This window comes from Rattus rattus, chromosome X (assembly GCF_011064425.1).
Source record: "Rattus rattus isolate New Zealand chromosome X, Rrattus_CSIRO_v1, whole genome shotgun sequence".
Lineage (NCBI taxonomy): Eukaryota > Metazoa > Chordata > Mammalia > Rodentia > Muridae > Rattus > Rattus rattus.
The window spans coordinates 119,345,050-119,371,133 of NC_046172.1; the positions used below are offsets into that span (position 1 = coordinate 119,345,050).

The window sequence follows — 26,084 nt, forward strand, 5'->3', positions numbered from 1 at the left end:
CTTTTCAACAGCAGAACGTTTCTGAGATTTCCCTTGGTAATTCAAAGCCATTTTGGTTTCCATCCCAGTGTAAACAGCAACTCCTAAAGAATAGCAGAATGTAACACAAACCTGGTTATACGTAAATTTGTTAGCCAACTTCCTACCTATTTGGTTTGTGAATTTTTCAGTCTATAACGGTGAGCATTCTACGTCTTCTTTCTATTCATTAGTTGATATATCACTTATATTAAAATTTAAATAGGATACCATGTCATACTCATGTTAATTTATTATCCTGTAAATTCTCAGCACAAATATACATTGAGAATAAAAGGCAGGTATCTGCCATGCTCATTTTAAACATGCATTATTTTTTCATAGACTTTAAGAAACATTTTAACAGTATATTTTTTTTTTTTTTCCGGAGCTGGGGACCGAACCCAGGGCCTTGCGCTTCCTAGGTAAGCGCTCTACCACTGAGCTAAATCCCCAGCCCCTTAACAGTATATTTTTAAATTTGTTCACCATATATCTTCTTGGTATTTTTAAGTGTGGCTCCTTTCAGCAAAAGATTTTCAGGTCCCAAAGACCTAAATAAAAACAAGCACATTATTTAAACACTGTATAAAACCATCAACACTGGGGACAGATTTTTGCCCTAACACACACCTATCTCCAAGGGGTTCAGAATGTCTCTATTTGCACCATATGCTTACTCCCCAGGAAAAGAAGAATGATCCTTCCATCTGAAGTGACTTGAGGGTACAGCACAGATGGGAGCACAGTACAGGAGTAGCCAGAAACAGAGGTTAAAAAATGCACAGAAGGATAAAAAGATTATTATTCATAGATAGCAAGACAAGAGCTACAAGAAGTGAGAAATAGAGGGTCACAGATAAATGGCTGGGAAGGCAAATGCCAAGCTGCATAAACACAATGACGTCTTTGTAGTAAATAAAACTGATTTCTGGGGGATTAAGGCAAAGTGAAAAACCGAGGCAATTAATTACATGATAAAAGAGGAAAGAAAGCATCCTGTTTGTATGCATTGCTTGATAAATGATAAACTTCATATTTTACTTAGTCCCAAGAAATTCTTCTAGCACTTTCCTCATTGTCTAGAGCCTTACTTGCTCTCCCATAAACCACTATTCTTCCAGCTTCTTTTCACTCTTATTATACATTATACAACCAAGGAAAATATATGCAATGTCTAGAACAGGTTTGGGAAAGCAGTATAACAGGTACAGAATTCTGCTCGTTTATAAATTTATTTTTAAATTAAAACTTCTGTATATAATCATTCCATTTGTGTGGATGCACCTTGCCACAGAGTGTGTATGTGCAGCAGTCAGAGGTCAACTTTTTTGTTCTTTCCTTTCATCTTTAAAGTGTGTTCTGGGGATTGCATTGGGAGGCTAGGCATCTGCAGGAAGTATCTTTCTCTGCTGGAACATTCGGCTGCTCCCATGGAGCTCTGTTTTTATGGAAAGCCTATGTATTTCTTTCAATAATAATCTACCCAACACAGAGGAACTCTACCACCACAACCCTATTAACCAGAAGGTTACTTAGCTATATTCTTTTACTATATTTAAGGAATGGCATTTGACTATTTTAGTGGGTTTGAAAGAGAATATCCCTCCTTTCAAAAGGATAGATAAAAGGAATAACAAACTAACCTGGCAACAGCCTCAATACTATTACTATAGATACTGATTCGCCCAACAAACCTGTTAAAACAAAACAAAACAACATAATAGCAAGTACAAAATCCAAATACCACAATTAGAAATTCATCAAATTACAAATAATCAAAAAAATTCTGAATAAATTGAAAATTCAATGAAAATTCTAAGCTTCTGAAAAAAGTCAAAATTACAAATTACATAAAATTTAAATGTAACCTTTAAAATAATATTACAAATTTAAAAGTATATATTTTAAATTAACTAAAATTCTACTTGGCTATACATAAACACAATACCTTATATGATACTTTTCTATAATTAATGTGGCTTATATTTTAAATTCATGTGAAGAAGAATGGTTTTGGTACTATAATTTTCAAAACAAGTATTTAAAGTGTTTTTTGTTTTTTTTTTTTTTTTAAGAATGACAGAGAGTGATATGAAGCTTTTACTAAACCACAGATTTCTGGGTCCTATCCTTAAATTTCTGTGTCAGATTCTTAAGTGATACTGGTATGGCTGGTCCCAGGTTCAATTTTTGAGACTTACAAACAACACCATGAAAATGTTGAGCTTGTATCTGACAACTGATCTGATACACGCACTTGATATGGCTGGATATAAGATAGCCTACATTTCTGCGAAATAGGACAAAAAAGCTTAACCCCTCCTTAATGAGACTATAATACTTTGTAATTTACATTAGTGTTTCCTTTATATAAAAGATTTTTATTACTATAATATACTATATGGCTTAAATACTTTTAAAACATTTTGATTTTCAAAATATTTTTGGTCTTTGGTAATTTCATATAATGTCCTGTTTTTTGATCTTATTTGATCCAAGCAACTTCTTCCTGATTCATAACCACATCCCTACAAACCTGAATGCTCTATTTTAAGAAGGTATTTAGTTTTAATTATATGAAATACATCTATCTCTTTGTGTGTTTGTGTATGTAAATGCAAGTGCCCAAAGAAATCAGAAGCATTAGATCCAAGTTATAGGTGGTAAGGTGTAGTCATTAATGCATGTGTTATGTAAGCTCTTAACCACTGAGTTATCTCAGTAATGTCTCAGTTTAAATAGTTTTATATATAAAGTATGAAGATCTATTCACTCATTCTATATTAACAGTGAAATACTCTACTGGACAGATATTGAAAATATAATAAACTAAAAGGTCACATTCTTTGACGTATGATAAGGCAATTGATAAATATAGTGATAAGTGAATTGATAAATACAGTAAAATAATTGCTATTATAATGTTAGAAATACATTCTGAAGTCACAATTCAAGGGATTTAGCTTAGGTAAATTAGAATAACCTTACCTACACTAAATTCTCTTTCATATTTAAGGCATTAAAAATCTGTGGATTTCTCTTATAAATATGCAAGTATATATATATATATATATATGCATGTGAAAAATACATATATTCTCATGTAGAATAAGCTACCCTTTTCCTGTGATTTCATGAACTTTACATATATCTCTATTACTGTACCATTAGCTTAGCTTTATTAATTGATATCCTTTGCTTACTGAATTTCTTAAAGGTGAAGAAATGTTTTGTTTGGTTTTGGTTTGAGACAGGGTTTCTCTGTGTAACAGCTCTGGCTGTCCTGGAATTCATTCTGTAGACCAGGCTGGGTTCAGACTCACAGAGATTTGCTTGCCTCTGCCTCTCAAGTACTGAAATTAAGGCATGCACCACCACTGCCCAGCTGTGGCTCTAGCTCTTAGTGCCAAGGTGAACAGAAAAAAGAAAAAGAGGAAACAAAGAATGAAAGGGGAGCCAACATTCTCATGAGACAATAATTTTCTCTTCTGCTCCATATTAGAGAAAACAAATTCCAGCCACTTGGTGTTCCAACATGAATTAAAATCATGGGTTGTTTATATAGCAAATATTATGTGTAACAGTGGTATAAAATGAAACTAATTAAAAACTGATACTATATCCTCAGCAGTACCATACCCTAATCAAACTAATGACTCCTAGATTTCAATGGCAAAGTTTGTGACAAACCACAATGAATGCTTATCAGAAACCTACATCCAAGAGCCAGAAGAAGCCATACCATGTTACTGGTCTTTGAACTTAAGTTTATGGTGGACAACAGATAGCCTACTTGCAATCTTCACTTCATCATACTCGTGAACAAGAATGGATGGCCTGCCTAATAACTGGACCTATTTTTTTTTTTTGTTCATGTTGGCTACAATGCGAAAGGTTTATTTTTGTTTTAATTAACTCTAGATACTCTATTAGTTCAATAAATGAAGCTTGTAGTAACCATCTAAAAGACTGATCCAAGTAACTAAAAGAAAACAAAAAAAACCCCATTAGATATTTGGGCCCATAATGGTTTATCTTAGGCTGGTGGTGAGCAACGCTAATTTGGTTTGTCTCCCTTGCATGGAGGAAGAACAGCTCATAAAGCATACATAAGAGCAAGCTGGCAAGTAAGCAGTGGGTATTTCTTTGTAGGAAAACAAGAAGCAGAGACGACAGACAGCAGTAAGGTGAAACAAGATCTTCTTACTTGTAGAGGTCAGGTTGCGGCTGCTCACATTCAATGGCTGCTCGGAGATTATCAATGGATTCGGCTGTACACAATTCAATGGTATCTCGCACTGCATAATGTGTCTATAAGAAAGCAGAAGATAATCAAATATAAAGTATTTCTTTTTTATACCTGTATAAACAACTGATTCCAGAAGCAGCCTGTTTATCCTTGAGTAGAGGAAGGCTACTGACTTATTTGAGTTAATTTTATACCCAGCCGCTTTGCTGAAGGTGTTTGTCAGGTTTAGGAGTTCTCTGGTGGAACTTCTGGAATCACTCAAGTATACTATTTTGAGTTCTTCCTTTCCAATTTGTATCCCTTTGTCCTCCTTTCATTGTGTGATTGCTCTGGCTAGGACTTCGAGTACTATATTGAATAAGTAGGGAGAGAGTGGGAAGCCTTGTCTAGTCCCTGATTTTAGTGGGATTGCTTCAAGTTTCTCTCCATTTACTTTGATGTTGGCTACTGGTTTGCCGTATATTGCTTTTACTATGTTTAGGTATGGGTCTTGAAATTCTGATCTTTCCAAGATTTTTAACCTGAAGGAGTGTTGAATTTTATCAAATATTTTCTCAGCATCTAGTAAGATGATCATGTTTTTTGTTTTTTTTTTTGTTTTTTCCCCCGGAGCTGGGGACCGAACCCAGGGCCTTGCGCTTCCTGAGCTAAATCCCCAACCCCGTGTTTTTTTTTTCATTGAATTTGTTTATATAGTGGATTATGTTGATGGATTTCCATATATTGAACCATGCCTGCATCCCTGGGATGAAGCCTACTTGATCATGATGGATGATCATTTTGATGTGTTCTTGGATTCAGCTTGCAAGAATTTTATTGAGTATATTTATGTCGATATTCATAAGGGAAATTGGTCTGAAGTTCTCTTTCTTTGTTGGGTTTTTGTGTGGTTTAGATATAAGCATAATTGTGGTTTCATAGAAGGAATTGGGTAGTGTTTCTTCTGTTTCTATTTTGTGGACTACTTTAAACAGTACTGGTATTAGGTCTTCTATGAAGGTCTGATAGAATTTGCATTAAACCCATCTGGTCCTGGGTTTTCTTTGGTTAAGAGATATTTAATGACTGCTTTTATTACTTTAGAAGATATGAGACTGTTTAGATGGTTTATCTGATCCTGATTTAACTTTGGTTCCTAGCATCTGTGTAGAAAATTGTACATTTTATCCAGATTTTCCACTTTGGTTGAATATAGGTTTTTGTAGTAGGATCTAATGGTTTTTGAATTTCCTCAGTTTCTGTTTTGTCTCCCTTTTCATTCCTGATTTTGTTAACTTGGATACTCTCCCTGTGCCCTCTGGTTAGTCTGCCTAAGGATTTGTCTAGCTTGTTTATATTCTCAAGGAACCAGATCCTGGTTTTGTTGACTCTTTGTATAGTTCCTTTTTTTCTCCTTTGTTGATTTCAGCTCTGAGTTTGATTATTTCCTGCTGTTTACTCCTCTTAGGTGTATTTGCTTCTTTGTGTTCTAGAGCTTACAAGTATGCTGTCAAACTGCTGACATATGCTCTCTCCTGTTTCTTTTTGGAGCCACCCAGAGCTATGAGTTTTGCTCTTAGCAGTTCTTTTACTGTGTCCTATAAGTTTGGGTATACTGTGCCTTCATTTTCATTAAATACTAAAAAGTCTTTAATTTCCTTCTTTATTTCTTCCCTGACCAGGTTATCATTGAATAGAACATTGGTCGGCTTCTATTTGTATGTAGGCTTTCTGTTGTTTTTGAAGACCAGCCTTAGTCCTTCACGAGCTGATAGGATGCATGGGATCATTTCAATCTTCTTATATCTGTTGAGGCCTGTGTTGTGACTGACTGTGGTCAATTCTGGAGCAGGTACCATGAGGTGCTAAGAAGATATTTGATATTTTCTTTTGTTTTAGAAGGAAATGTTCTGTAGATATCTGTTAAATCCATTCAGTTAGTTTCTCTGTTGAATACTATTCTTATACTATAAATGACCAGAAAGGTATCCTTGCCTCAAAAGCATTTCATAGGGAAAAGGAAAGCAATTAAAACGTTCCTTGACATTGACGCTTGAGAGTATTACACTTGTAGCATGCATATAATTAATTCAAATTCACATGAAGATTTGAAGAAATCATTAATGGTTCCATTACACAAACAGATTTTTTTACATAATTTAAGTAATGATTTTGAAAATGTTCAACATGTGTATGCTTTAGATAGAAGCAAGAAAAGAGTGTCTTAGCTTCTGTAATGAAAAGGGTACTGTCAATAATAGGACAACACAGCAAACAACAGATTGGGAAAAGATCTTTACCAATCCTACACCTGATAGAAGGCTATTATTCAATATATACAAAGAACTCAAGAAGTTAAACGCCAGAGAATCAAATAACCGATTAATAAATGGGGTACAGAGCTAAACAAAGAATTCTCAACTGAGGAATATCAAATGGCTGAGAAGTACCTAAAGAATTGTTCAACATCCTTAGTCATCAGGGGATTGCAAATCAAAATAACCCTGAGATTCCACCTCACACCAGTCAGAATGGCTAAGAGCAAAACTCGGGTGACAGCAGATGCTGGCAAGGATGTGGACAAAGAGGAACACTCCTCCATTGTTGAACTGTAAGCTGGTACAACTACTCTGGAAATCAGTCTGGCAGTTCCCCAGAAAATTGGACATTGTACTACTTGAGGACCCAGCTTTATGACTCCTGGGTATATACCCAAAAGATGCCCCCAACATATAACAAAGACACATGCTCCACTATGTTCATAGCAGCCTTATTTATAATAGCCAGAAGCTGGAAAGAACCCAGATGCCCTTCAACAGAGGAATGGATACAGAAAATGTGGTACATCTGCACAATGGAGAATTATTCAGCTATTAAAAACAATGAGTACATGAAATTATTAGGCAAGTGGATGGAACTAGAAAATATCACCCTGAGTGAGGTAACCCAGTCACAAAAGATCACACATGGTATGCTCTCACAGCACACCATTAGATTAGTGGATATTAGTCCCAAAGCTCAGAATAGTCAAGATAAAATTCACAGACCACATAAATCTCAAGCACACCACCAAAGTGTGGATGCTTCAGTCCTTCTTAGAAGGGGGAACAAAAATACTCACAGGAGAAAATACAGGGACAAAGATTGGAGCAAGGTCTGAAGGAAAGGTCATCCAGAGACTGCTCCACTTGGGGATCCATCCCATCTGCAGCCACCAAACCCAGTCACTATTGTTGATGCCAAGAAGTGCTTGCTGAGAGGATCCTGATACGGGTGTCTCCTGAGAGACTCTGCCAGAGCCCTACTGATACAGATGAGAATGCTTGCAGCTAACCATCAGACTGAGCATGGGGACCCCAACGGAGGAGTTAGAGAAAGGACCGAAGGAGCTGAAGGGATTTGCATCCCCATAGGAACAACAAAAATATCAACAAAGCAGACACCCCAGAGCCCCCGGGACTAAACCACCATCCAATGAGTACACATGGAAGGACCCATGGCTCGAGCAGCATATTAGCAGAGACTGGCATTGTCTGGCATCAATAAAAAGAAACCATTGGTCCTGTGAATGCTCATTTCCCTAGTGTAGGAGAATGCAGGGTGTTGAGCTGGGAGTGGGAGAAGGGAAGGGGGTGAGGAGGAGGTTGGAAAGGGGATAACATTTGAACCGTAATATACATGAAGTATGCAATAAAAAGACACACACACAAGTGAAAAAATTTAATGCAGATTCAAATAATATAGCATTTATGTACAAGGGAAAGCTGGAGACATAGTGTTTAGGGATACTAGAGAACTTCTTGATTTAAATTTAAAACTACTGACTGACTTTAAATTCTCTTATTTATTACCATTTCATGAATAAAAAACACTGAAAATTTCTTTCTCTATACAGTATTTTCAATGCTAGAGAATCTTTAGGTAGATTTCTGATAATCCCTAAAATGTAATTCAGTTTTTGACCAGTTGAGACACCAGCAATTTAGTGCCCTGTGTCTGAAACACAGAACCAGTAGACAGTAACAAATAAAGCTTTTCCTTCCTTCTTCCTTTCTTCCTTCCTTCCTTCCTTCTTTCCTTCTTTCCATATTCTCCCCCCCACTCTCATTTTATGTGAATGGACATTTGGGCTATGTGTATTTCTGTGCACCACTTGTGTTCCTATTGTCCAACAAGAATTGGAGCTCCTGGAACTGGAATTACAAATGGTTTGAGCTACTATGTAGTTTCTAGGAATTGAATCTGGGTCCTCTAGAACAGTTATTGCTCTTAACTATGGAGCTATTTCTCCAGACCCAGACTCAATCTTTTAAAAAAAATGTACAATCTTTTAAAAATAAAAGTACACCAATTAAAAACTTGTAATACTTGAAGCCATTTTGGTACTTATGTAGTTTTCGTCCAAGTATGCTCAATTATAAAGGTCTAGATGTACCTCAGTGATATTTCTACTGCGCATGTGTGAGCCAAAAGTTCAGTCCTAAGTACAACAACAAAAACATTTAAAAAAGCCTAAAATGTTAATTGAATTATATCACTATTAAACTGAAATGTTGCTACAAAAATTGTGACGGTTCCTGTGTAGGAAATGGATGTTCCTCCAGGCCCCCCACAACACAGCCCTATTCTCCCAATTGCGCATTTACTTAGAAGCTAAGATAATTTCATAATTGCTGTCTACAAATACAAACCTTACATGAAATGAGTTAAACAGTACTGTCTCATTAACCATTCTGAACATAAACTGCTCAACAGATTTAGTCTCCATTACCTTGCAATTGGATTCGCCATCGAGACTGGCTGTAGTGACATAACAGGTTCCATCAGTTGTGCAGGATGACAGAAGAATAAGATCACAGGGAAAGGTTTCATCTGCCTGTACTTCTACTACATCACCAACCTAAAATAGTAGAATAAATATTTTAAACTCTAAGCAAAACATTTAGTATACCTAGTATTTAAGGTAAAATTTTATTAATAGACATTTATAGATTTGAGACTTTGAGCATATATAAGCATCCTAGACTACATGCAAAGAGATGAAACAATTATTAAGTATTCAGAATCTTCTTTAAGTTCATAAGGCCTTAGTATGCTTTTATGTAATAAATATTCTGACATCCACATGTTCTGTGTTCTCTGATATTTCTGGCACTGACATATAATAAAACAATTACCATTGCAATTTCAAGAATAAAACAAGAAAACATTTAGGTTTCAAGTTAGGAACTTCATGGCCAGAACCCTCATATTTTCACTTTGAACCACATATATTTTAGCATTATTTTGTCTGCAGCTGTGATTACTAGGTTCCTTCTATAGTGTATAGGTAAGAAAATATGGGGGTGGGGAACTTTTGCATATGCCTGCTTTCCAAGAATTCATCTGTTTAGAAGACTCACTTTATATAGCAATAATAATCACTTATCAGCAAGAATCCTAAAGCCAACAGGAGGAAAACCTTGAGAGAAGAAACCTTGAACAATTTAATCAGGCAGAGAACAAAGTCGGGATTTATGTCTCAGCTTTGTGACTAAATAATATGACCTTAGTAGAATGTCTTAGATGATTACAATGACTGCAGAAGATGTATGTCTGAAATGATACCAGAAAACATTAAGTAATGTGCCTGCGCTTTTGGAGCTCCATATTCCTTTGGTGCCACACCTTCACCTGTAATGTTAGATCAGCACTCCGCTTCCCTCCCCATCCTAGAGCTCTGTTTGCCTTCAGTGAGGCCTGCTCTAACCCAGGATACACAGGTGAGACTCCCACACCCAAACCGCCCCACCACCCACCAAGAACACAAGTTGGCAACCTTGACCTCTGCCTAGCTCTATCAGAATTCCATCTTCCATCTGGCCCATACCTGAACCTGCAATAGAGGATCAGCATGCCTTTCTCCAGCCCACAGCTCTCTTGCCTCTCCAAAGGCCCTCAGCTATTTGGGACAACTAGTTCCTGAGGCTTACTATTCCCAAGGACTGCCAGGACAACCAATACTAGAAACAACCAACTAGCAAAAAGCTAGTGTAACAGGGCACCATCATAACCCAGCTTTCCTGCTGTAAAAAGCCATGGATACTGTAACACAGCAGAAGAACAAGACTGACCGTCAATCTCATCTTATGAAGAGGATAAAGGACTTTAAAGAGGATATAAATAAGTCTCTTCAAAAATACAGTAAAACACAATCAACCAGATAAAAGCGCTTAAAGAGGAAATAAATAAGTACCTTAAAGAAAATGAGGAAAATGAAATCAAACAGGTGAAGGAAATTTATAAAGCAGTCCAACACCTAAAAATGGAAATAAAAGCAATAAAGAAAACACAAATGGAGGCAATCAGGAGATGAAAAGCCTAGGGAAGAGAACAGGAACTACATACACAAGAATCTCTAATGGAATATAAGAGATGGAAGAGAAAATCTCAGATGGAGAAGATACCATAGAAGAAATCGATACATTGGTCAAAGAAAAAGTCAAATGTAAGAAGTTCCTAACTTAAAACATCAAGGAAATATGGGACACTATGAAACGACCAAACCTAAGACTGGTAAGAGTAGAAGAGGGTGAAGATTCCCACTTCAAAGTTCCAGAAAACAATCTTTTACAAAATCATAGAAACCTTTTCTAAACTGAAGAAAGAGATCCCTATAAACATACAAGAAGCCTACAGAAAACTAAATAGATTAGACCAGAAAAAAATTCTTCCCACCACATAATAAGTGAAACACTAAATGAAGAACATATGAAAAGCTGCAAGGGAAAAAGACCAAGTAACATATAACAGGACCTACCAGAATTACACCTGATTTCTTTTTTTTTTTTGATTTATTCATTTATTATATATAAGTACACTGTAGCTGTCTTCAGATACACCAGAACAGTGCATCAGGTCTCTTTACAGATGGTTGTGAGCCACCATGTGGTTGCTGGGAATTGAACTCAGGACCTCTGGAAGAGTAGTCGGGTGCTCTTAACCACTGAGCCATCTCTCCAGCACTACACCTGATTTCTAAACACAGACTCTAAAAGCCAGAAGATCCTGGGCAGATGTCTTGAAGACCCTAAGAGAACACAGATTCCAATCCAGGCTATTAAACCCAGGAAAACTCTCAATCACCGTAGATGGAGAGGCCAAAATATTCCATGACAAAATGAAATTTAAACAATATCTTTCTACTAATCCAGTCCAACAGAGGATACTACAAGGAAACCTCCAACACAAGGAGGGTAACTGCACCCAGGATAATACAAGAAATTAATCATCTCACAGCAAAACCAAAAGAAGACACACACACACACACACACACACACACACACACACACACACACACACACACAGACAGAGAGAGAGAGAGAGAGAGAAAGAGAACCACATTCAACAACAAAAGTAACAGGAGCTAATAATCATTGGTCATTAATATCTATCAACATCAATTGATTCAATTCACCAATAAAAAGACACAGCCTAACAGAAAAGAGGGGAAAGCAGAATCTATCATTCTGCTACATATGAGAAACATGGCTCAGAAACAAAGATAGACATTACATCAGAGTAAAGTGGTAAAAAAAAAAAGTTTCCAAGCAAAGAAATGCAAGAAGCAAGCTAGAGTAGGCATTCTAATATGCAATAAAATAGACTCTCAATTAAAAGTTATCAAAAGACACGGGGAAGGAAACTTTATACTCACCATAGGAAAGTTCCACCTAGGAAGTGTCAATTATGAACATCAAGGCCCCAAATGCAAGGGTACCCACAAATAACATACTGAATTACACACAATAATAGGGAGGACTTCAACACCCCATTCTGACCAATGAATAGGTCATCCAAACAGAAAATAAACAGAAACAAACAAACAAACAAAAAACGAACAGATTTTATGAGTCAAATGGGTCCAACAGTTATCGGCCGAACCTTTCACCTACAAAGAAAAAAAATACACCTTCTTCTCAGCACCTCATGGATCCTTCTCCAAAACTGACCACATAATCAGGCACAAAGTAAGCCTCAAGAGTGCCTCCCTGAAGATATTAGAAAGTTCTCATTCCAGCAGTTTAAACATACATCAAAAAGCTGTAGAAAAAAAGAAGCAAGCATACCAAAGAGGAGTAGAATGCAGGAAATAAAATCAGGACTGAAATCAACCAGTTAGAAACAAAGAAAAAGAAATACAAAGAATCAACAAAACCAAGAGCTATTTCTCTGAGAAAAATAAACAAAATTGAAAAGCTGTTAGCCAAACTAGCTAAAAGGCATAGAGATAGTATCCAAATTAACAAAATCAGAAATGAAAAGAAAGACACAACAATAAAAATGGAGGAAATTAAAAAAAAAACATCAGATCTTACTACAAAAGCTTACACTCCAAAAAAAAAAAAAAAACCTGGAAAAAATATTAGGATAATGGATGAATTTCTACATAGATACCACTTAACAATGTTAAATCAAGAGCAGGTAAATTAATTAAACAGTACTATAATTCCCAACGAAATAGAAGCAGTAATTAAAAATCTCTCCGAGAAAAAACAAAAACAAAAAACCAGCAAGCCCTAGGGCCAGATTGCTTTAGGGCAGAATTCTACCAGGCCTTCACAGAAGAGCTAATACCAATACTCCTCAAACTATTTCATGAAATAGAAACAGAAGAGATGCGACCTAATTCGTTCTATAAGGCCATAGTCACCCTGATACTTAAACCATACAAAGACTCAACAGAGTCTCAGACCAATTTAGCTTATGAACCTTACTGCAAAATCACTCAGTACAATTCTCACAAACAAAATCCAAGAAAACATCAAAAACAACATTCACCATGATCAAGTAGGAGGCTTCATCCCAGGGATGCAAGCATGGTTCAATAAAGGAAAATCCATTAACATAATCCAATATATAAACAAACTGAAAGAAAAAATCATAATTTCACTAGATACTGAAAAAAACCTTTGACAAAATCGAACACTCCTTCATGTTAAAATTCTTGGAGAGATCAAGGATTCAAGGCATATACCTAAACATAATAAAAACGATGTAAGGCAAGCCACTAGCCAACATCAAATTAAATGGAAAATACTACAAATCAATCCCACTAAAATCAGAAAAAAGACTGGGCTGTCCGCTCTTTCCTATCTATTCAGTGCAATACTTGAAGTTCTAGCTAGAGCAATAAGACAATAAAAGGAGATCAAGAGAATACACAGTGAAAAGGAACAAGTCAAAGCATTGGTATTTCCAGATGATATGATAGTATGCATAAGTGACTCACAAAATGCTACCAGCTGAGAAGCAGCTTCAGCGATGTGGCTGGATACAAAATTAACTCTAAGAAATCAGTAGCCCTCCTTTACACAAATGATAAACCAAGAAAGAAATTAGGGAAACAAAAGCCTATACAATAGCCACGAATAATATAAATAAAACATCTTGTTCTAACTCTAATCAAGCAGTGAAAGATCTGTATGACAAGAACATCAACAAGTTAACATCAAGTTTTTGAAGAAAGAAATTGAAGAAGATATCAGAAAAAAATTTTATCCATGCTCATTGATAGGTAGCATTAGCATAGTGAAAATGGACATATTACCAAAAGCAATCTACAGATACAATGCTATCAAAATGCTAACACAATTTTTTAAAGACCTTGAAAAAGCAATTCTCCACTTCATTTGGAAAAACAAAAAAACAAGAAAGTCAAAACAATCATGAAAAATAAAAGAAGCTCAGGTGGAATCACCATCCTTCACCTCAAACTATATAGAGCAATAGTGATAAAAACTGTATGGTATTCTTAAAGAAACAAACATACTTATCAGGAGAATCAAATCAAATACTCAGAAATAAATCCATACAACTATGTACACTTGATTTTTAATAAAGAAGCCAAAAAGAATACAATGAAAAAAAAAAGTATCTTCAACAAGCAGTGCTGGTCAAACTGGGTGTCTACATGTAGAAAGATGAAAATAGATCCATATTTATCACTCTATACAAAATTCAAGTTCAAGTGTATCAAGGACTTCAACATAAAATCAGATAGACTACATATGAGAGAAGAGAAAGTTGGAAAGAACCTTGAATCCATTGGTACAGAATACAATTTGCTGGACAGTACACCACTGGCTCAAGCTCTAATAGCAACAATTGATGAATGGGGCCTCAAAGACTGAAAAGTTTCTGTAAGCAAATGACACTGTCATTAGGGCAAAACAGCAACCTACAGATCGGGAAAAAGATCTTTACCAATCATATACCTGATAGAGGGCTAATATCGAATATATACAAAGAACTCAAGAGGTTAGAATCCAGAGAATCAAATAATCCAATTAATAAATGGGGTACAGAGCTAAACAGAGATTTCTCAACTGAGGAATATCAAATGGCTGAAAAGCACCTAAAGAATTGTTCAACATCTTTAGTCATCAGAGAAATGCAAATCAAAACAATAGAAAGGCTAAGATAAAAAACTCAGGTGACAGCAGATGCTGGCAAGGATGTGGAGAAAGAGGAACACTCCTCCATTGTTGGTGGGATTGCAGACTGGTACAACCACTCTGGAAATCAGTCTGGTGGTTCCTCAGAAAACCGGACATAGTAATACCTGAGGACCCAGCTTTACCACTCCTGGGCATATACCGAAAAGATACTCCAACATATAAAAAGGACACATGCTCCACTATGCTCATAGCAGCCTTATTTATAATAGCCAGAAGCTGGAAATAATCCAGATGTCCCTCAACAGAGGAATGAATACAGAAAATGTCGTACATCTACACAAAGGCGTACTACTCAGCTATGAAAAACAATGACTTTATGAAATTCATAGGCAAATGGATGGAACTGGAAAATATCATCCTGAGTGAGGTAACCCAATCACAGAAAAACACACATGGAATGCACTCATTGATAAGTGGATATTAGCCCAAAATATTGGATTATCCAAGATATAATCCACAGACAACATGAAGCTCAAGAGGAAGGATAACCAAAGTGCAAACGCTTCAGTTCTTCTTAGAAGGGGGGAATAAAAATATTCATAGGAGGAGATACGGAGACAAAGTTTGAAGCAGAGACTGAAGGAAAGGCCATTCAGAGACTGCCCCACCTGGAGATACAGCCCATATATATATAGCCACCAAACCCAGACAACATTGCTGATGCCAAGAAGTGTATGCTGACAGGAGCCTGATATAGCTGTCTCCTGAGAGGCTCTGCCAGAGCATGACAAATACAGAGGTGAATGCTAGCAGCCAACCATTGAACTAAGAACAGGGTCCCTATTGAAGGAGTTAGAGAAAGGACTGAAGGAGCTGAAGTGGCTTCTAACCCCATAAGAACAACAATACCAACCAACCAGAGCTCCCAGGGACTAAACCACCATCCAAAGAGTTCAGCTGGACAGACCCATGGCTCCAGCTGCATATGTAGCAAAGGATGGCCTTGTTGGGCATTAATGGGAGGAGAAGCCCACTGTGAAGGCTGGACCACCCCTCCCCAGTGTAGGGGAATGTTAGGGCAGGGAGGTGGGAAGGGGTGGGTGGGAGTACACCCTCATAGAAGAAGGGGGAGAAGGGATGGGATAGGGGATTTAGAGACTGGAAATCGAGAAAGGGGATAACATTTGAAATGTAAATAAAAAATATCCAATAAAAAGTAAATAAACATTCCATAAACATAAAATGAAAAAAATGAAACATCACCTAGTAAATAAAAAAGTGGTAGACATATAGAATATATTATAATCTACCCATCAAAAGGAATGAATTATTGACACATACTATAACACAAATAGTTTTAAAATATTCTGAAAGATGACAAAAACAATTTGTGCACTGTATTATTAAGTTCATGTAAAATATTAAAACTGTAAGTTCATTGAGAATGAAAGGTTCATGTTCATAGGGTTTGGGTTGAAGAAATGTACAATGAGTATGTCGTTTTCTTTTCTGGTGGCTATATAACATTGCAAACGTAAATAAATGATACTGATTTGTATAACTCCTTTCTTTTGTGGAGGGGCAGAGTTGACACAGGATTTCTCTGTGAAGCTTTGGATATCCTAGAACTCATTTTATAGACCAAACTCACAAAAATTCCCTTGCCTCCCATGTGCTGGGATTAAAGGCATGAGCCACTACCACGCTAATTTGTATAGTTTTAAGCGTACATTTTTACTATGCAGGACTTACTGCAATTATCCTGAGGCCGGGGGCCAGCAAGATGTCTTGATTCTGTACCACAGAATTCATGTCAGAAGGAGAAAACTGACTCCAGAAAGTTGTCTTCTGAACTACACATATGCCATCACACACACACACACAGAAACAGTCCCCCACACACCCACCACCGACATCCCCCCAACAGGAAGAATAGTTCTAAAAAAGAGTGAACTTGTAAAGTAGTACCTTGATTTTTTCGCTTTCTTTTCTTACTCGTTGTGCATTTTCAATAATATAAACAGTACTTTTGTTAACTTCATTATCAGCTCTGTGTCTAAGCCAATCTTCATATCCCTGTAATGATAAAATTAATTATAACTTTATATTGTTAATTTCAACACAGAATTGCTACAGATACAATGATGCACATATTATTAGAAAATTTAAGGCATACTTTGTAAACATATTTCCTAGGCAAATAGTTTATATTATAAAGTTCCTTAATTCTTCAGGTATATATTACAGATAACACAGGCATCAGAGCCTTAACATTCTTCATTGTGAAAATCTACAATTTATTCATGCAGTGCTCTAATGAATGCCTGTTTCGTCATATACATATATATGTATATGAAAAATTAAACATATTATTATTAAACATTAACATTATAATTATGTCTACTTTCTTAAAAGTTTATTCATTTTTATTTAATGCATTGGTATTTTGCCTTCATGAATACCTGTAGACCATATTGGTGCAGTGCCTGGGGAGGTAAGAAAAGAGTGTCCAATCTCCTGGAACTGGATTTACAGATGGTTGTGAGCCACCACGTGGGTACAGGGAACAGAACGAGGTCCTTTACAAGACCAGTCAATGCTATTAGCCACTGAGTCATCTCTCCAGCAGCTCTTTTTCTTTTGCTTTTTTCTTTTTTTTTTTTCGGAGCTGAGGACCAAACCCAGGGCCTTGCACTTGCTAGGCAAGCGCTCTACCACTGAGCTAAACCCCCAACCCCCAGCTCTTTCTTTTAATTTGAAAAATAAATGTTCTGACTTTTTATTTTCTGATAAATCCAATCACTTAGAAATGTAATTCTTCTCATGCAGAATGTAGGAAAATTTGAAAATGTTTTGCCAGAGAATTTACATATTACAGAGAAAACAATTAACATTCTCCACTAACTTGATTAAAGGAAATAGAAATTGGTGTTTGTTTTTAGAATTAAAAATATAACCATAGAGATTTAATGATTCATTTTTTCTTTGGGCTTCTCATGTGGAATAGATTTAAGCTAAAAAAGCTAAGGAAACAGGATGTTCATTTGAACATTACCTCCTTTTTGTTTTTTTTTTGTTTTTTTTTCCGGCGCTGGGGACTGAACCCAGGACCTTGTGCTTGCTAGGCAAGCGCTCTACCACTGAGCCAAATCCCCAACCCTCATGACCTCCTTTTTATATGCAATGTTTTTCCCCTCATTGTAGTGCCTTTTCAAATATATGCTTGAAAACAATCTCTTGCTCACATTTTCTCCCTCTCCCTTTTATCTCCTCATTCTTACTCTGTCCCTCTTCATGATAATACTAGGCATTTTATAGGGTACATTCCCTGATGCTGAAGAAGAAAGGAAAGATAATATTATCTAGTATTGGGAGTAAAATGAATCAGTAAAGCCCTTTAAAAGCCATTCTATTCTTGGAACTAAAAATTAATTATAGTAAGGAAAATATTCTCTCTAACCAAAGGGAAAGAACATTCCAAGTCTTTATTTAGCAATGAAATATATGATAAAATATTGTAAAATTCCTAGTAGGCAAGAGAAAGGATCAGAAAACCCCAGAAAGAAAGGTAATCTTTTAAAAAATTATTTATTTATTTACTTATTTATTTATAACAGATATTTTCATTGGATATTTTATGTATTTACATTTCAAATGTTATCCCCTTCCTCCGCCCCCACCCCATGCTCCCTCTTTTCCCCTAATTCTACGAAGATGCTCCCACTCCCACCTCAGCACCCTGGCATTTTCCTACACTGGGGAAACGAGCCTTCACAGGACCAAGGGCTTCTTGGAAAGGTAATCTTATTCCTTCAATTTTCAAGTGTCTTGAGGTACAACCTAAAAATGTTTTTGCAAAGAAGCAGATCCTATGGTCTGTCTCACACACCCCTCACTTAAGGTTTTCTATTGAAAATTTTAACTTTACTTGGGTATTTTTAAGGGTATTAACACACATAATACTCAAAATACTTCAAAGACAATCACAACATAATCTGTGGGAGTTTACCAACTCTGACAAGAGAGAGTCTTCCCTACCTAACACCCTGCTCAACAGTAATAGTGATAAGTTCAAGTTATTTGTGTTCTTTTAAAATTTTTTTATTTATTCCTTATGAGTTTCACATCATGTACCCCAGTTCCAGTATTCTTCCTGTACCCTCATATCTATCCTTTGCCCTTACAACCTCTCCCCAAAATAAACACAACCCCCTGACACACACCCCAAAAACCAAAGCATAGAAGACATCTCATTGTGAAAACTGTAGTATCTTACAATGTGTCCCCCAGTCTATCCCTCTGTCTACATGTCTTTACTTGCAAATGTTCATTCCAATGAGTCATTGGTCTGTTTCGAGATCTCTGCCTTCTGAGAAACTATCAATATTGGATCCTCATTGGAATTCCTTTTGGTTATCCTGTGGTTGCCCTGTGTCATGGATTTACTGAGGCTTTGAATCAGCAGTACCGGTCCTTTCACACATCTCAAATGTTTGTAGATGATATAGATTTAGGGGTAGGCCAACTCAGTGCTTTGGACCTGGACCTGGGAGGTAGCTGAGATGGTCAGTGCACCAGCTCTCGGTTATCCACACCACTAGGGCAGCATTCCAGCACTGCTCCACATAGGGCACCCAATGCTGTCACCTGTAAGAGTCAGGGTGAGCTCTCCTGCTCTCATGCCCTCAGGAGCTGGCTCACGGGTATGCACTCCTCCAGAGCCAGCTCCAATGTGCTGCCTAGTCAGGGTTTGGGGCCTACTCTCCCAAATGCTGCAGCCTTCGCGGGGGCCAGGCAAGCTCTCACTTTCATGGCCTCGGGGAGACTACCAGAGGTGGGGAGGTGGAGAGGCCTCGCCCCTAAAGCCATGCCACCTCATGACAGAAAAGTAGAGGGCCAACTCTCCTGCATTCTTGCTCTCAAGGACAGCTCACCTAAATCAATCAATCAATCTCTCTCTCTCTCTCTCTCTCTCTCTCTCTCTCTCTCTCTCTCTCTCTCTCTCCACCTACCCCCTCCCCACCCATCTGTTTGCATATAGGTCTCTGTGAGAGTGCCAGATCCTCTGGAACTAGACTTATAAACAGTTTTGAGCTACCATGTAAGTGCTGAGAATTGAACCCTGAGAAGAGCAGTCAGTACTCTTAATAGCTGAGCCACCTCTCTACCCCAAGTATTTGTGTTTTTAAGTTCTGTGCAATAGGCAGTAACAATTAAAATTCATTAGAGTGGGGAATTTTAAGACATATTACATTAGAATAAATAATGAACAGTAAAAACCCACTTCCTGTTTCTCTACTGAGCTGAACTTTCTACTTGTCTTTTCTATTATGCTTATATTACACACACACACACACACACACACACACACACACACACACACACACACACGGAAAAGAATAAATAAAGATGTTATTATCAGCTTAATTTAATAGGTTTTCAACAGGAACCAAATGTAAACTAAAACCATCAAAAGTATTGTTCATAGTATATAAATATGAAAAAGAATATTTACAAGAAAATTTAAACTAGCTTTCATTAAGGGACAGGCATAGTTTATGTGAGAAATTTACCTGCTTGATTGCTGTAACAGTTATAACGAAGAAAAGTGGAAGTCCACTGGTAACTGGGCTGGTTGGTGTGTCTACTGTGACCTAGGTAGAGAAATTAAGTTGAAAATAAAGTTATCTATTAAGTCATGCTTAGCACTTACATGTTGCAAATATTTTAGATAAAATGCATCCCACTAGTTAATTTTAATTATAATAAAATAAATCTATATAACAGTTAGTTTAAGAAACTTCAGCACTAGCTTTTACCCCAGCTTAGATGATCCCATTTTCAGCAGTGTCCACGTTGATTTACCAGCTAATACCTGAGAAGCATTCTGCAATCCCCTGTCCTGTTACCATCCAGCCTCTAGAGATCTTGGCTGTTCAAGCTGGAAAGAAGCCCTTGCCTTCCCATAGCTAAAAGCTTACAAGAAAAATAAAGACATTAAAACTAACATACAGATGCTAAGATCTATGGGGCAATTAGGAGTGAACTAGCTCAAAGGAACTTCTCCAGGTACAATGAACAATATACACAGTTTCTCTTCTAGAAGGGAAAATGACAGGTGTTCAAGGAAATAAAGAAAAATAGTGTCAAAAAAGTGTGGTGTGAGATATCCTGGAGAGGCAGACATGAGTCAAACCACACAGAGAAAGCTGTTGGCTGTTGACTATTCATTCCACAGTGGGAAACTTCGCAGATTTTACACAGGGAATGGTAACATGGAAATTTATTCTCAATGCTTTATGAAGGACAGACTGAAAAGGAGTAAAGATGGAGGCCAGGAGTCTACTTGGGAGAGTACTGCCCTGATCCAAGCGAAAGACGTACGGAAGATATTCAGGAAGAAAACTAAAATTATGGATAGCAGATGCCTTGCAAGTGTGTAGTTAGCATGCTTGGGTGAATGCTGTTTCACCAAAACAAGAAATATGAAAGGAGAACTAGATTTGGGGGTGGGATTTTTGTCACAATCTGCCTTTACATTACACTAGCGCCTCCACCTCCCAGCCAGGCTACCCTGACACAAATGAGAATATACATATAGCTTTTACATGGCCTTTATGCAACCTCCTCTCTATCGCTGAAATACTTGCATAGCCATCTCTGCCACAGAAACCTCTTCCTGTACTTTTGAAGCTCCTTTAAGCTCTTCTTGAGTTAAAAATTATTTTTACTTTCATGGAATAGTTTTAGTAGTTTGCTGAATCTTTAATGGCTTTTACTACATTAAATTAAGTGAAAATATGACTCTTTTCACAACTTTTTAATTTCCTTAAGTGTAAAGGAAGACAGTATTTTGATCATATTTTGTTTTGGGGACTAGTGCACAATATACAGTAGGCAGTCATTATATATTTGTTCAAATGAATTTAATTAAGTATAATGTTTAATAAATTGAATTACACATCCAAACAGAATTTGTGTCTGTTTATATGTGTGTAGTTTATGTTTCTAAGACATCTGACCATGGACTTAAGAGTTCATTCCTAAATACTTCATTTACTACTGAAATTGACTCTTTCCTAAATTCTATGGGAGGAAATTCCAAAGTGTATACTGTAAAAGAGATAAGAATCAAAAGCATAAATTAAATTATCATGCCATTGAGTCAAAGTCTCAGAGTATTCAAATGAAAGCATTCAACGTTAACAAAGCATTTGTGCAATTTCATAGGTATTTTTCTGCTTCATTTAAAAAGATGAGGGGTACCATTAAAGTTACTCCTTCTGAATGAATGAAAAAATTTAAAACCTATGCAGTTCAAAATGTAGGATATGATTGAAAATGACCAAAATTTAAAATCTGAAACAGTAGAAGGAACACTGAGGAGATAGAGTTACTGAGCTTTCAACTTTCAAGGAAGTAGGTGAAGGAGGCACAGAGACAGGAGGAATCAGGAAAAAGTAATGTGTCTACATAAACTAAAACTGTTTAACATAAGAAAACTCTTAGTTTAAACTATTTTCAATTTTGATATATGATAAATCATTAAGTTGTTATGCAAGGTATACTCTAAGGCCAGATATTAAATCTGCAAAAAATTAAAGTAACAATAAAACAAAACCTCAACAAGTTTTAAAATACATTAGAAAACTATAACATCACACACCTTTTGAAGTGCAATTGTATTTCTACTTAAAAATAATAATCAACAATTTAAGATTTTAAACTGTTTGAAAGAACCAAATTTCTCCATGTTAAAGTAGCAGTTCATGGAGTTCTTACCTGTACAAGGAAAATGATGAGAAAATAAAAATTTGCAATTCTTCTAAACTGTTCAAACAAATTCTTTGGTAGGAAATTCCAAAGTGTATACTATAAAAGAGATAAGAATCAAAAATCATTATTAAAAAAGAAACTTAAAAAAAATCTTAGTACCATAAAGTGGTATTTAGTATATCCAAAAATTGAAAACGCACGCATGACATTGGCATATATTTATATATTTATTATCTATATATATTTCATATATGCATTATATTACATATAATTTACATATATATATTTAGTGATATATTTTTTTTTCAGAAATGAAGCTTCATTGAGAATTTCATTGGGCATCTTAGTCCTACATTTTAATTTTCCAGCCCAATGTAAAACAGATTCCTTGCTATATGCTCTCATATCATAGGACATATACTTATAGCATTCATTATTAGACAAAAATCATTAAATATTAGTCTTTTTCTGAAAACACTGTACGACTTTTGTTTACCATTAAAGAGTCCCAATCATTTTCTCTCTCCAACTTTGTAAAACTTTATGCAAATGTTTTAATCTCTCAACCTGATTTGGTAAAACTTTTCTTTGCAGAGTTGGAAGCCCGCTGTTTAAAGATTTATTTATTTATTATATATAAGTAAGTACACTGTCACTGTCTTCAGACACACCAGAGGAGGACATCAGTTCCCATTACAGATGGTTGTGAGCCACCATGTGGTTGCTGGGAATTGAGCTCAGGATCTTTGAAAGAACAGTCAGTGCTCTTAACCACTGAGCCATCTCTCCAGGCCCCTAAGCCCCTGTTAAAAGTAAGCGATTCACCAAAGACTATGAGGCCAAACCCTAAGCAACATGAGTAAAACAGTTGCCACTTCCAGTAGAAGAAAAACCATGTGAACTTGTTATCCTAGGTCCTTGCTTTTCCACTTTGGTGAATAGCTCATCTTTCTGATCGAAGGTCAAATTTTACTTTTTCAAGACAATTTAAGTTCAGATCATGGTCTCTATCAGTACCACCTATCTTTACGTACATCTGAGACTATGTGCACATATGAAAATGCATATATACAATATGAGTGCATACCATGTACTTTCTTATTAACGCCTTAAGCTCGAGGACTGGGTCATTTAAAAAATAACAGAAGTAGGACATATTATAATACAGAAGACTTGAAACTGGAATTTAAAAAAGACATCCTTTTAAGGCAAATGTCTGAATTTATACTTGGGAAGTTTCTAATCATTTGCATGTCATGAGAATATATTCCCAGATATAGCTGCTGGAAAGCAAAAGTCTTAGAGCGTGTCAAGGTATATGGAAACTTACTGTTAATAGCTTTAAAAATTTTAAATTTATATTAAACAATTTTATGTGTTTATTTTGTAGCTGGTGTGGGGGGGGTGAATGCACTATGGTGTGCATGTGGAGGTCAGCAGATAATTTTGAGGCATCATATTTCTTCTTGTAAACCCTTATGTGGGTTCCAGGCATCAAATTTGGGTTGCCAGACTTACACAGCAAGCCCCTTTACAACCTAAGATATCTTGTTGGCCACAACACCTCCTTTAAACAAGGCTTAGGAGCTTTCAAGATTCAGAGAATCTAAAGAGAAAGAAGACAAATGGATAACTATAGCATAATTGTGCTGGACAGGCTTTTTGTTGTTGTTGTTGTTGTTGTTGTTGTTGTTGTTTCGGTTTTCTTTGTTGTTGTAGTTGTTCTTTGTCAATTTGACACAAGACAGAGTCACCTGACTGACAAGCAAGAACCTCAATTAAGAAAATGCCCTCATCAGACTGAACTTTAACCAGGCCTACAGGCTGTGCCATCCCAGAGCAGGTGGTCCAGTATAAGCAAGCAAGCATATTTAGCAAGCCAGGAGGAACAAGCCAGTCAGCAGCATTCCTACAGCGGTTTCAGTTCCCGCCTCCAGGTTCCTGCATTGATTTCCATTCCCAGATAAACTGTAAGGTAGAGTCTTTCCTTCCCAAGTTGCTTGGGTCATGGTGTTTTATAACAGTAATGGAAAGCAAACTAAGATAACAATAATAGCCAACTGAAGATTATTTCTAAGGTTCAAAATAAGTACCAGAATGAGAACCAGAACGGTGGGACAGAGCTCATTAATAAAATAAATAAGTATTTGTTTAAAAAATAGTAAATACAGAAACATCAGGAACACATTAAAGCCCAGCACTAAGGGACAGAGGCCGGAGGATCTCTATGAGTTTCAGGTCTTCCTGTACTACAGAATCAGATTTTGCCAGAAAGAAACCAAACAGCCAAACAACCAACCAACAACGAAGCAACCAAAACCTTAAAGTGCTGATTGCACAAGTACGACTTTGGGGAAAAGAGTCCACACGTTTTTCATGGTATTCTCAAAGTGCCTCGTGATTTAAAGACAGAAGCATTTAAACCATTGATATTGTCACTTGGTAACCGATACCAGAATTTAACTGTCCCATCAATTTCAAGTAAATAAATAAATGAAGGATAAACTCCAATAAACTCAAACTAACAGCTGAACTTCTGGGACACTGACCTTCTGTTCTCAAACTACACTTTAAAAAAAACTGAACAAATAAACATTAAGCCTTCTTAGAAGTCCTTAATATGGGTAGTATTAACAGATCAAAGGGAACCTTTTCCTTTTTTGGATCTAGTCCTCTTAGGTTACTACTGTTGTTTTTCAATACTAAGGATTCAAATCAAGTCTTTCCAACAATATATCACTATCTATACCACGGAAGCACATCCATTCCACGCCCTGTTTCACTGTACAGATAAACGTTTTCCTTAAGGGCTTTCATTAGCCCCTTCATTGGAAACTACCGTTTTTCTCTCCACAAAGACCCAAACTAAGACCTCAGGGTGTCATAACTTCCCTTTCCATAAGTGCTTGACATGGCATTTGGTGAGAAACTTGAGGATGTTTGTTTTGAGAAGGGTCTAAAACTACCACTAAGGCTAATCTCACACTCAGGGTCTGCCGAGTCCTAGAACCACAGATGTTAAGTCACCACTGAGACCTCTAAATACATTAAAAAAAGAGTAATATTTGTGCACTGGCCATTTAAATCACTGAAGTGAGTAGGATGTGAAATGAGTAAGTAAAGGAAAAAGAAAGTAAATTAAGATACAATAATCTATTCTATAAACTAAAAACCAATATTAACACAGATTAAGAGAAACATTTTTGGGCAGGAGAAACTGTTCAACAGTTAATAGTATTCCTGGCTGCTCCTCCAGGGGTCCTGAGTTCAATTCTTGGCAACCACATGGTGGCTCACAACCATCTATAGTGGGATGTGATTCCATCTTTTGGGTGTATGTGAAGACAGAGCATTCCTATACAGACAGACAGACAGACAGACAGACAAATAAAATCATGCTACTGAAAGAAAAACATTTCCAAAGAGTTTTCTTATTAGAAGCAACATGGAACTGTAGACATATACTTGAAGTTATTAAAGTTCTCTTGCTTATCTAAAAACTGGACTCTGAGATTTGGCCTGCTGCTACAAAAACAAAAACAATTCCAATCACAGGAAGAAAGTGCATATAGTAGTTGTTTTAAATATAGTGATAAAATGGATTTTCTGTCCTAAGTTCT

The 26,084-nt window shown here is 36.5% G+C and overlaps 1 protein-coding gene across 7 annotated transcripts in view; it reads right to left on the minus strand.

Annotated features, from left to right (window-relative positions):
• The window catches only part of Atp11c (ATPase phospholipid transporting 11C), a 168,001-nt gene that overhangs the window by 61,452 nt on the left and 80,465 nt on the right, over positions 1-26,084 (minus strand). For all 7 annotated transcript variants that reach the window (XM_032890479.1, XM_032890478.1, XM_032890482.1 and 4 more), the window contains 8 exons: positions 22,471-22,560; positions 20,262-20,342; positions 16,657-16,764; positions 9,021-9,149; positions 4,229-4,332; positions 1,665-1,715; positions 508-572; positions 2-83 (listed from right to left, as the gene is read on the minus strand). In XM_032890479.1, coding sequence (XP_032746370.1) covers positions 2-83; positions 508-572; positions 1,665-1,715; positions 4,229-4,332; positions 9,021-9,149; positions 16,657-16,764; positions 20,262-20,342; positions 22,471-22,560 — 710 coding nt within the window. The remainder of the gene's footprint in view (position 1; positions 84-507; positions 573-1,664; positions 1,716-4,228; positions 4,333-9,020; positions 9,150-16,656; positions 16,765-20,261; positions 20,343-22,470; positions 22,561-26,084) is intronic.